The 12,251-nt window shown below is 34.3% G+C and overlaps 2 protein-coding genes across 2 annotated transcripts; both read right to left on the minus strand.

The window, feature by feature from the left end:
* Nucleotides 1-5,478: 5,478 nt before the first annotated feature.
* On the minus strand, nt 5,479-6,300 carry LOC140435822 (uncharacterized). The gene has a single exon (XM_072524539.1). The coding sequence runs from the start codon at nt 6,298-6,300 to the stop codon at nt 5,479-5,481; it is 822 nt and encodes a 273-aa protein (XP_072380640.1).
* A 361-nt stretch (nt 6,301-6,661) lies between these two features.
* LOC140435823 (uncharacterized) lies at nt 6,662-7,078 on the minus strand. The gene has a single exon (XM_072524540.1). It carries the CDS (start codon nt 7,076-7,078, stop codon nt 6,662-6,664), a length of 417 nt encoding a protein of 138 aa, XP_072380641.1.
* Between the last annotated feature and the right edge of the window lie 5,173 nt (nt 7,079-12,251).

Consider the following 12,251-nt stretch of genomic DNA (forward strand, 5'->3'; position numbering starts at 1 on the left):
AAACGGTTTGACCGATTTTTATAAATTTTTATATGTATATTTAGTTAAATGTACCAGTCTGAATTTTCTTTCAGGAAATTTGTTTTCGTTCAAATTAGTTGACACAGTTGTAAATTAGGATGACGTAGTCAACTGTCCTACAGTTTTTAAATTCAATGGAATTGCCTGGACTTCCACCTAACAATTTAAAATTAAAAGTAGTATCAGTTTTTATTATGCTACGTAACATTAATCAACCTCGACGGTGCAATGAAACGAGACTGACTGTGAAAAGGAGAGGACGTTTCCTTTCATTGGATGATTCCAATGAACGTACCATTTGATTTTAAACGTTTACAATTTCCCGTGCTTTTCGCTTTTGCTATGACAATAGATAAATCACAAACACAACTCTGTGAAATTTGCGAATTAAACTTAGACGGTCCATGTTTTGCGCATGGACAATTATTCGCGTGTTAAAAAACCGTCATCTTTGTATATTTATATAACGTTAAACAAATAAAAAAAATTTTATCAGAAAGCATTAAATTAATTCAATTTTTTTCAAGCGTAATATCTTTTTTTGAGTTATGAATAAGGTAAAACGTTCTATTGTGCTAGGAGGATATAACACTATATTTCGGACACCGACTTTTGCAATCTTGTTCTGTGCAAGAGGTATTAACAAGGGGGCTATCGAAATAAAGTGGATCAGTATATGAACAAATATCCAAGAAACCAACGGTTCTTGTAAGCCCTAATGTGGATGCCGAGTGGAACTCGACAGCCTGACGAAAGATAACAATATTACACGATTACACGTATCAGTTCCAAGTCACGGGGAGACACACGTCAGTGAAAAAACTAATAAACATACCAGAAGCGTATAAGCTACAAACTAATTCGGCCAGAGCCGACCGTGTGAATACCAAAAAACATCGTCCGCGAACGAAAAAAGCCTGGATCCAAATTCAACGTAATACTTACTGGGGAAATATACCCGGTCAAACACATGGCAAAATCTATATGGGACAATACGTGCCGATAGGACTAAAATACTGCGACAAATAAGCAGGAATCAGTTCAGAGCTGTGGGTAAGTATTATGCTTTCGTCTTATATTAACTGATACAGAATTTTAGAATACTGAAGTTAGTATCATGAGTAAATGGAAGATGTATAATTAGCCAACTTTCTGCAGAACTATCGGTTTACAACATACGGCTTCCATGAAAAAATTACTGGTAGGAAAGGACTACTAAAGAATGCCTTTAAGGAGAATCTTAGGCAGGATATGTCGGCAAAGACAATGATGGTATTATCTATGTGTAAATAGATGGAGGTGCATGCAATATATTTAGAACGGGATGTATTAAATGGATGGAGTCAAGTAGTATTTTTTGTGATTAAAAAGTCCAACTAAACTAAAAAAAAAGTTCTACAAAACTTTAATAAGACCAACTAAGATGCATGAAATTGACTGTTAAGCATTTAAAAAACGAGGAACTGCATATGCATGTAGCAGAAACAAGATCGCTTAGATAAATGAGGCGATTGGCAAAACACAATAAAACTATTGATATATTGGGGTAAATCTAAGGGTAAAACCAGGTAACGCAAAAATAAGAAAGCATAGGTAAAAATTGTTAAAACATTAGTTATGAAGTTAGTAAACACTCAATACGAAAAATTTATGATTTAAAAGTTTTTAAAAAAAGTAGGAGAGAAAGAACATAAAGATTTGGTGTAAGATGATTAGGCACAATTTGTAAGTAAACGAAATTGTTATAAGTATGACCCAAGACAAGTTATGAGTTCCAATGAAATAGAAAGTAGAAAACAATAAAATAATTTATGTCTTAAATAAAGAATTGCACTTGTTTTGTACTATTCCTTTGTGTAAGAATTTTTTAATCCGTTTGATTAATCCTTTGAGTATATTTCTCTCTAGAATTTTATTTGCTCACATATAGTAATATCATGTTATCTTTGCATCTAATATTAACTAAATACCGTATAGTACACTATATGATTTTAATTCCATATTTATATTCTCTTGTATATAATACTTTACTTGTATATTATACTTTGTATCGTATTATCTATATTTTAACAATATTTTATCTGGAAACAGATTATTGACCCGTCCGTATAATATATAATTTCTTTATATTGCTTTATAAAAGCAATATTGATATATTTTCATCTATCTATCACTAAGTTAATTAAGTTAATTATGCAATAAATTGTTGCAGGAAATTAAAACAGGGTTTTTAATTCAACACTTTTCATTGGATTCCAGTTATGCAGTTTCAAATATAGACAGGTTTACAGATTTTGATCAATGTTTAAGGTAGCATATAATTTTGTACAACTTCCTAATAATTCAATAATAATGGGCCAATAACGATAGTATAAAACAGTGATTTTCTGGTTTATCCATTTTCAAAATGTTAGTTACAGACGCCAACATGGGTTTCAATTAAGAATGTTGGTAACTGTGCTTGATTTTGAATACCCTTTTCTGATTAGTTGTAACAATATAACTACTGTCTGAAAGTTGGGAGCCAATATGTAACAATAAAACTCCAAGGCTTCATCTATCTTTGTCTCTCAGGTGTTAGAACATCTTACCTTAAATGCAAATCTGAAAAATTCGTTTGGCTGGGAAAAATAAAATAGCATATAGCAACAGAAGTTTAATGTTTTACTTATTTTGATTTAATTTTCTGTATTTATACCACATATCTACTCCTCTTTATTATATGCCATATACTTTAAGCTAAAATGTTTATGCACTACTTTAAGCAACCAAATGTATTTGTCAGTTGCAACGTCGTTCTGTCATGTCAGTTTAATTTTCTGATATTTTCTTTACTAGTGAAGTCATTTTGGAAAAGTTCCAAGAAAACATAAAACAACTAGGTAAAAACTTAGTAAAAATCTTTATCAGACCATGCAGAAATCGGTGCTCTTCTCAATATCGTGATTCACAAAAAAAATTTTGGAGTATACTTTGGCGTAACAGGTCACCTATGTCTCAATAACACAAAAAAAGCTCAATTAAAACTCAATCGTTTTAATACTGAAGATATATAAAATATGCTAATTTTCCACTTAAAGAGAGTTATACGTTTAAATCTGGTGTGGTGTTGGGCAAATCCAACAGATTCTCTAACTTAACTTCTTCAAAAATAATTATTTAAAATACTTCACACTGGATAATATGAAAAGGTTCTGCTCACAATATTCAGATTCGTATGAAAATTTTTGTGAGATTCTCAGGCATACCAGGTTTCCTAGGGTTTAATAACATCAGGCAATGCTTACTATTCTCTACTAGTCTCTCCGAAGAAAATAACCTCCTAAAACACATAAAAAACTGGGTCCTTGGTAAACATCTTATAAAACTAAGTAGAAAGCGATACGGCTCTCAATATCTGGATGCATAAAAATTTTTTTGAGCAATAGTTTGACGTACAACGTTATTTAAGACTCGACAACATAAAATAAATTCATACCAAAGCTTAATCGTTTTGATACTTGGGTATCTGGTATAAGTAAATTTTTCTATAACTCTCTTATAATAAAGTTCTTAAGATAGCAGTTAACAAAAAAGAACAATAAAAAATGCAAAGTATCCAGGCGATACCTATTATTCTCCCTTTTACTGGTGTACGTCCATAGGACCTCCTAATAAACATAAAATAACTGGGTCTTAGTTAATACTTTTAAGTGATCATGATAAAAGCGATTCTGCTCTCAACATCCAGATGCGAAAGAAAATTGTTTCACCGATTTTTCACTAGAGCTCTATTCATGTGATACCTGAGGTATTTTTGATAAATGAGTGTTCTACTTAGAGGTAGTGAGAGCCTTATGGCTTATATCTGGGTAATAATATTATGAAATAATATAAACTGTTTATATAGCCCGTGTTTAGTCGGAATAATGTGCAAACGAGAAGTATGCGAAGTTGTCATTGCTTTTATTTCAAACCTTGTCTCCAGGTATCTCAAGCATTCCATTTCGAATCTTGACCTAAGCCACGTGAGATATCTCAATACCATTTTTTCGTAAAGAATGATTCATGTACATATAGCGTGGGTCGAAAAAACAGTTTAGAAATTTAGAAGCTGTAATAGTTCGAAAAAGTTACAAATTATATAGACAAAATATGCAAGAAAAATCGTCATTTTTGTATTTATTTCTTAAAATTGTTAAATTAGATATTTTTGTAATGTAATCATCATCATCATCAACTAGCCTTTAACGTCCACTGCTGAACATAGGCCTCTCGCATGCTTTTCCACTTAGTCCGATTTTGCGCCATCTGAATTCAATTTGTAGTCACTCTTTTTATGTCATCTGTCCATCTCGTTGGGGATCGACCTCTATTTCTGTTAGCTTGTATTAGTTGTCTCCATTCTAAAATTTTTTTTTGTCCACCGGTCATCAACTGATCTTGCTACATGACCTGTCCAGTTCCACTTTAGTGTTGTTATCCTTTCAATAACGTCTGCTACTCCTGATCTTTTGCGTATAGTAGCATTGGCTATTGTATCATGTAGAGAAATCTTTAACATTATTCTTTCCATCACTGGCAAAATACACTGATTAAATACTTTTATGTTCAGACACATTGGAATCCTAGACCTAAAAATATCCTTTATCTTTCCAAATGCAGCCCAAGGGAGGTTTATTCTTCTTTTCAGCTCGATTGTTTGGTTGTTTCGACTTATTCTGATCTCATGGCCCAAGTATTTATAGGAGTTAACTGGCTCAATATCTTTGTCTTCTACTGAGATGTTTTTGTTGTGGACTAAATTTATCATAAATTGTGTTTTTGAAAAATTTATTTCAAGACCAACTCTTTTTGTGGCAGTAATCAAAGACCATGCAGTGGCAGTGATCAAAGCTGTCTGCAATAATAACGATATCATCTGCAATTTCGTTCCAATCTATTGTTTTACAAGCGTATTCTAGCAAAGTTGTAAATAATTTAGGAGACATGTTGTCTCCTTGCCGAACGCCTCTTTCAATACGAAAGGTCCCAGTCTCTTCATTAAGTCTTACACAGGCTGTAGCATGCTGATAGATGTGTCTGATGAGGGATATGTATCGGTGATCTATTCTACATTGTATTAGAACTTGGAGCATTTCACTTTGATTGACTGTATCAAATGCTTTTTCAAAGTCGACAAAGACAAGTATCAGGTATCTATTATATTCAATGGTTTTTTCAATCAACGACTTCATGGTTTGCAAATGATCATTTGTTCCGTATCCAGCTCTAAATCCTGCTTGTTTGCAAGGTTGATAGAAGTCTAGTTTTGATATCAACCTATTAGTTATTATCTTCATAAACAACTTATAAACGTAAGATAACAAGCTAATAGGTATATAGTTCTTTAGCTCTGTTATATCTCCCTTTTTGTGCATGACTACTATAACAGCTTTATTCCACTGAGATAGTGTAACCTCTTTTGAAAGGCATAAGTTATATAATTGTGTCAATGCTTTCAGCTTTCAATACTGTGTTTCTTCCTGCTTTAACTGCCTCAATAACGATTTGGTCATCAACAGCTGCTTTATTGTTTTTCTTTCGATTTAATGACTTTGAGACATCTTCGATTGTTATTTCTGGGATATCCTCTGAATCCACATTCTGGACTGTTCTCAACTTGGTGCCGTCTTTCTTACACCTTTCTCTATATAATTCTGTGTAAAATTCTTCAACTACCGTAATTATCTTATCTTTATCTGTTACCACTTTTCCAGTTCGATCTGCGAGCTTAACAATATTCTTCTTACCTAGAGCTTGACATCTCTTCAGCACCTTTAAACTTTTATTTTCCTCGACAACCGTTGTAATCTTTTTTGTGCTATATTGTCGTACGTCCTTTCTCACTGCTTTATTAATATCTTTATAAAGTTGTTGTAGTACGCGTGCATTCGTATCGTTTTTGTTCTTAAGTTCTCTTCGTGTCTCCATGAGTCTTTTTGTCTCTTGACTGATTTTTTCCTCCATATTTCTCCTCGGATTTGTACTGAACTTTTTCTCTGCGTTCTTAATAGCTTTTATTAAGTTATCGTTTAAGGTTTCGACATCCATAACGTCTATATTTGTTGTTTCTAGACATCTTAGAATTTCCTCTCCGAAGGATGTGGTGTTTTCGATTGGATTCCATCCTATTGGGTGTGTTTTTGTTATCATTTTGTATCTTTGTTTTTGGAGATTTAGCACGATCTTCGCTCTTACCATTCTATAATCACTTCCCACTGAACAGCTATTAAGAACTGTTACATCATGGACCGTCATGGTCTTTGTTGTTGGTTAAGACAAAATCAATTTCATTTTTGGTGACTCCATCTGGACTTGCCCAGGTCTATTTTCTTTGGGGACTTTTTTTGAAAAAGCTATTCATTGCAAAGAGGCTATTTCGTACCAAGAAACGCAAAAACATTTCGCCTCGTTCATTTCTTTGCCCGAATCCGTAGGGACATATTGCAACGTCGGTCCCGTCTAGTTTACGTCCTAACTTAGCATTAAATTCACCCATTACTAGGTTGTGTGTCGTAGGCGCCAGTTTTACTACATTTTCTAGGTCTTCATAAAAGGTTTTCACTTCCTCGTCCGAGTGTGTAGATGTAGGTGCATAGGCCTAAGGCCGGTTTTTTTGTTAAGCTTCAGTATAGAGAGTAGTAATTCTTGGGTTGATACCTTTAAGTTGTTGGATATTTTTAGTGTGTCTCTTATATATAAGAAGTCCAACTCCTCCTACTTTTTTTTTGTTTCCCATATAGAAAAGTTGATGCCCTGATTTAAGAGTTATACAGTCTTCTTCTTCGCGTCTTACTTTACAGAGACCCATAACGTTCCATTTTATGTGTAACTCTTCTAATTTCAGTAATTTTTCTTCAGATGACAGTGTTCTTACATTGTACGTGGCGATATATATCTGTCGTCGTCCGTGGTAGCCTGATCTCACCCGGGGATTCTTCGCATCCTCTGTTTGCTGTTTTTCTTGATCGCTACCTTGACCAAGGATCAGCTGACTGCCGGGGACTGAGGGCCGTGTTTTTGTCGTGTCAAGCATGCTTGAATTTTAGCCATACTCTACCGCGCTGGCCAGTGCGAGTTGGTAGAGGATAGGATGAGGGTGCGAGTTTTAAAAAAAAGAGATAGGAAAAAGGTATGAGGACCTGCCCCTCCCCCCAGGCACGGAAGGAGGGAGAACCAGAAGCTAGCATAAGGCAGGGTCACTAATCCCTGTAGCAGCTTGTCTTTTACTGGTATTGTAGAAGAGTGCTACCTGCTACTGTAGTGCTACCTGCTACTGAAGTGAGGTAGCACTCACACACAGTACACACGTACAGTTCATATTTGTAATGTAATACATAGTTTGTCATGTCTTCAAATAGAGCCTCCAAATATTCTGTTTAAGAGATCAGTTCATATCTTCCGATCGTGCATAAGCTCCAAAAATATTGAAAATTGCACATTTTTATCTATTTTTGGTATTTAATAAATAAGTAATATTTAAATGTACTATCCATAGTATTTTTTTCACATAAATTGAGCAAGTTCAGTTGAATATTTCCCCGTCGCACAACACCTTAAAAGCTCTCGTGCATTCCTAGGATCACGCCCACTCACGCTTCACTCATCCCGCATTGTTTTGTTATCGTTAGTCTGCTTTTGACAATTGTGATTGCAGGGTATTATTTTCTGTTTAGTTTGATCTTCTTGTTTTGATCTGTAACACGTGCAGTTTTCATTTCTCTATAACACGTGCTCAGTCAAAAAGGTTTTGTAGAATATTTAAGCCAAAGCATTAATCGTTGAGAAAATCCCGACTCACTCTACATTGTCCTCGTTACTTCAAATTCTGGAAGTTCTGAAGATGTTGTAAAGTCTGTAATTTTTTACTTGTCTGAGCGTAGTTTTTTTTTGAAAATCTAATTGTTATAGGATCTGATGGTAATGTTCTCAATACAAGTTGGAAAAATGGTCTGATTGAGTTAAATTTTACTTAAGGAAACCTCTACAATGGACAATTTGCCTTCCTCATTTCAATGAGTTGCCATTCCGTCACATGTTTCAGCACCTGGATGGAAAAACAAGAGGGCCTAATATATCCACAGGCCAATCGATGAAAGGTTAGTTTGCTGCCAAAAACAACAGGTGATTTCCAACTTTCAGAGAATTAATTGTCAGATTCCACAGACAGACAGAAACGTGTTTAGTAAAGATCAAGAACACCTTCTTGATATTTTAAAGGCAATAAAAATAGAAATCTGTAAAGAAGATTTGGTTATACGGGATCCTGGGCACTTATCACATTCGAAGTGGTTAAAAAAGAAAATGGAACTCTCAGGTTGTACATAAGTGAAGAAAAATCCCTCATCAGAAACTAAAGAACCAGTTTAATTTATATTGAAACCATACATGCTAATTTGGTTTAGTGTCAAGACATGTCAACACTTTACCTACGGCCCTAAACTTTCTACCAAGCTATACAATCTACCAGGTATTTGCCAAAATATTTGTTTGATTTTATTCACCCTGTGATCCAACGGAATGTTTGTTTTGCTCACCCTGAATACGTGTTATTAGCCATGACTCAAGATAACAAAAACCAGATAAGACAGTTTAGACTGCGAAGATTTCTGAAGGTAAGATAGATAGATGCAAGATGAAAAAGGGTAAAAACATTCACGCCACCAAAAATCAACTTTAATGCACAAATATACTATAAAATAATTAACTGGATGGACTGTGAATTATCTTTTACACCATTTTTTGCAGAAATAAGTAATAACAAGATCAAATCGTACATCGACAGTGACTATATCCGTAACTGGAACATTATTTTCAAGCAATTCCCAGTTTACACGCAGGCCGTTGAACGTTGTGTAGAACTCGTCACAGAAGCCACGGGAAAAGTTTGTGGAGATGAATCTCTGGACGAATTTATAAGAATCACTCTGATGTCCAATCTCATCCATGTTTAACTTTAGGAACAAATCCGTCTTTAACCCTGCTGTCCCGTTCGATTCAACTACACAAATGTACCGTTCGGGTCAATATGACCCAACTATGGCTTACGCTCCTTAATGGAAATAAAATAGTGCTAAATAAAACTTTACTAACAAAAAATTATGGTTAATTAAACAAAAATGATGTTGTTAATGTAAATTAAACCTTATTAACAAAACCAAAAGGTATTTTTTTCTTTCATTAACCAGGAAAGCCTAATAAAAAATATCTACAAAATTTAATTCAGTTTACAACTGGGACAGTAATAAAAAGAATGGGTTTTCAAATATGTTTATGACATATACAACATAAAATATTAGTCTTATTATAGTTTTTAGAACAAAATTTACAGCGTGATCGTTTAGCAGGTGGAGTTGGATTGTTCATAGACGGTTCACACGAACTAGAATTTCCATCTTCTCTACTCACTTCTGCTCGTGTCCTTTTTACCAGTTCTTGTGAGTCTTTGGTTCTTGGTAAATTTTTCCTGGAAAGGATAAGTGGTTTCACCAGTGTTTTTTCCAATTCCTCAAGAAAAATTCGCCGTTTTGTGAGTTTATTGGTGTTCCATTGGGGATTTATTGATGTCCATAAAACGAACGCGTTGTAGGCAAAAATGCCCAGCATATTATAAAAAACAATCATGGGCCAGCGATTTGTCTTTTTCTTACATGTATATGTACCAACAAGCTGATCTATAGTATCCACTGCTCCCTTACTGGAATTATAATCTAAAATAATTTGGGGCTTTTTGTCATTTCTGTCACTAATAGCCTTTTCATGATGCAAAGTACTCATAAGAACAACATTTTTATTATTTTTAGGAATATAGTTAACAGCAGTGGTATCTTACGTGAAGTAAAAATACGAACTATGAACTTCTTTATTCGCAATTTGTGCTGAAAGCTCTGGTTTATTTTTTCTTATAGTCCCCAGCATTGTATTTTTTCTTTTTAGAAGAAGTTGGCCTAAATTGTACGATGTAAAAAAGTTATCGCAAGTAATATTGTGGCCTTTCAAATCATTAGTCAAGTCGCACACCACACGCATTCCCTGATTTCGTTCTAGCGCGGCACCTGCTTCTTTTCCTGTATAGATCTGCAATTTTAGAGCATAAGAACTTTTGGTGTCACATAAAGCCCACATTTGTATGCCATATTTCGCTGGCTTACTTGGAATGTACTGTTTGAAGGGACAGCGACCTCTAAAGGCTACTAATTGCTCGTCGATGGTAACATTTTCATCAGGGTTAAAAAAATTTGGTAGATTTTCCACCCATTTTCCTAAAATTTCACGTATTGCAGCAATTTTATCTAATCATCTCCTATCCTGTCTAGTAATCTTGTTATCAAAACGTATCACTTGCAAAATTTTTGTAAACACTTCAAGGGACATTGTTGCTCGAAATATGGCGATCATATATACGACCAGTTTCTTCATTCCACAAACTTTTAGTTGATTCACCATGGGACTAAAAACTCCAGCTAACAATAAAAGACCAATGTATGCTTGAAAACCAATTTTATCCAAGTCTTTCCAGTTGGTTCCAAAAACACGCTGGCCTTCCATGTTTGTCATATTAATAATTTGGTTTGCAACTATGTCAGAAAAGAGTACGTCAAATGAATTTTTGATATCGAAAATTCGTGCACATGCGTACCTTGTAACTTCTGGAGCATTATTTATAACATTGGCCGTAGAAAAACGACCGCGTTGATGAGGAGGATCAAGCGACCACTGAATATTACCATCTTTCGAAGGAACTGTTACAGAAGGTTGTACAGGATGTGGTACGTAGAATGGAATAACAGAATTATCACTACTTTCTTCTTCACTCTCACTACTTGTATGGTTTTCTGTTTCTGATATGTATTCATCACTGTCTGACACGTTCGCGAGCTCTCGCAGCTCATCTTCGGTTAGCGTTCTTCGATGCGACATTATCAACATGCAAAAATAGACTGAAATGTATATGAATGGCATGAATGCGCTTGACATATCATCAGTGTCCTACGACTTGTCTATCACCGCCACTTCCTTCTACATGACGTACCCTTTTACCTGTCATCGTCCAGCACACTTCAAATTTTTTACAAGTTATAGCTTGCAGAAACTGGTTTTTATTTATAAACTTACATGACTAACAAACACTGTTAGAAAATATAAAACACTGCCAAATAAACATACGTATACAGGAAATTTTTAACGGTTTAAATATGTGGGTCATATTGACCCGAACGTATCATAGGTAACAATTTAATTTTTATCAAAAAAATCAGGAAGTTGAAGTTTTATCTCATATGCAATTGAAAGACCTCAGATTAGGTAATAAAGTCACGGAATACCAAAACGTTACGCCGCGTAATAATTTGTAAAATAAGAAATAATTTTTTTGGGTCAAATAGACCCGAACAGGACAGCAGGGTTAAAATATTTTTAGCTACAAACTAGAGAACAGTAAAAATGGACAAGCTTAATTAACATGGACTATTTATTTAGAACTCTGTTTTTCTATAAAAGTAAGTGTATTATTGATACTATAACTTAAATGTTAAAGTCGAAAAGTACCATGCCTGTTATCAGTAGTAATATCCTTAGGACATTGATAACAGACGAGATAATTTCATGTCAATCGAAAGCTCGTTCCTTGATAACATTCCTTGGTTCCTTCGGCTTCGTGCTGTTACCAAGCAACGAGCTTGAGAAATTTGTCATGAAATTATGAGGCATTCATCAATGTCCGAGGGATATTCGGCAGATAATTTTTCGAAAAAAAAAATTATATTTCCCAAATATATTTGTGACTGTAGGTTGTATTTCTGGGAATTTTTTCTTTGATTAGCGCATTTATACTTTGAACATTCTCATTGCCGAAACGTGACATTTTGAAATTTATTTGAATGAAGTTGTCAAACTCGATCGTGGTGTCATAGGGATTGCAAATTGCACTGAATGCAATTATCAGTCTAATGTTGACATGATTGGGTGAAATTGTTCCAGTTGACACAAAATGACGAAATTTGAATGGTTGTTAGAACAGTCGAAAAATTATCACCGTTATTAACCATGATGTCATAGGCCTAACTACTTTTTTTCAGGTAAAGTTTTTCTATAATATTGGGGTCATTGCATAATCGGAAGTTGTTCATGTATTCAGATCATAATAAAATGTAATGTTCTTATATCTAACAATAAAAATACTGTAACTATTACGTTAAAAAAATTATATT

Source organism: Diabrotica undecimpunctata, chromosome 3 (assembly GCF_040954645.1).
Source record: "Diabrotica undecimpunctata isolate CICGRU chromosome 3, icDiaUnde3, whole genome shotgun sequence".
NCBI classification, from domain to species: Eukaryota; Metazoa; Arthropoda; class Insecta; order Coleoptera; family Chrysomelidae; genus Diabrotica; species Diabrotica undecimpunctata.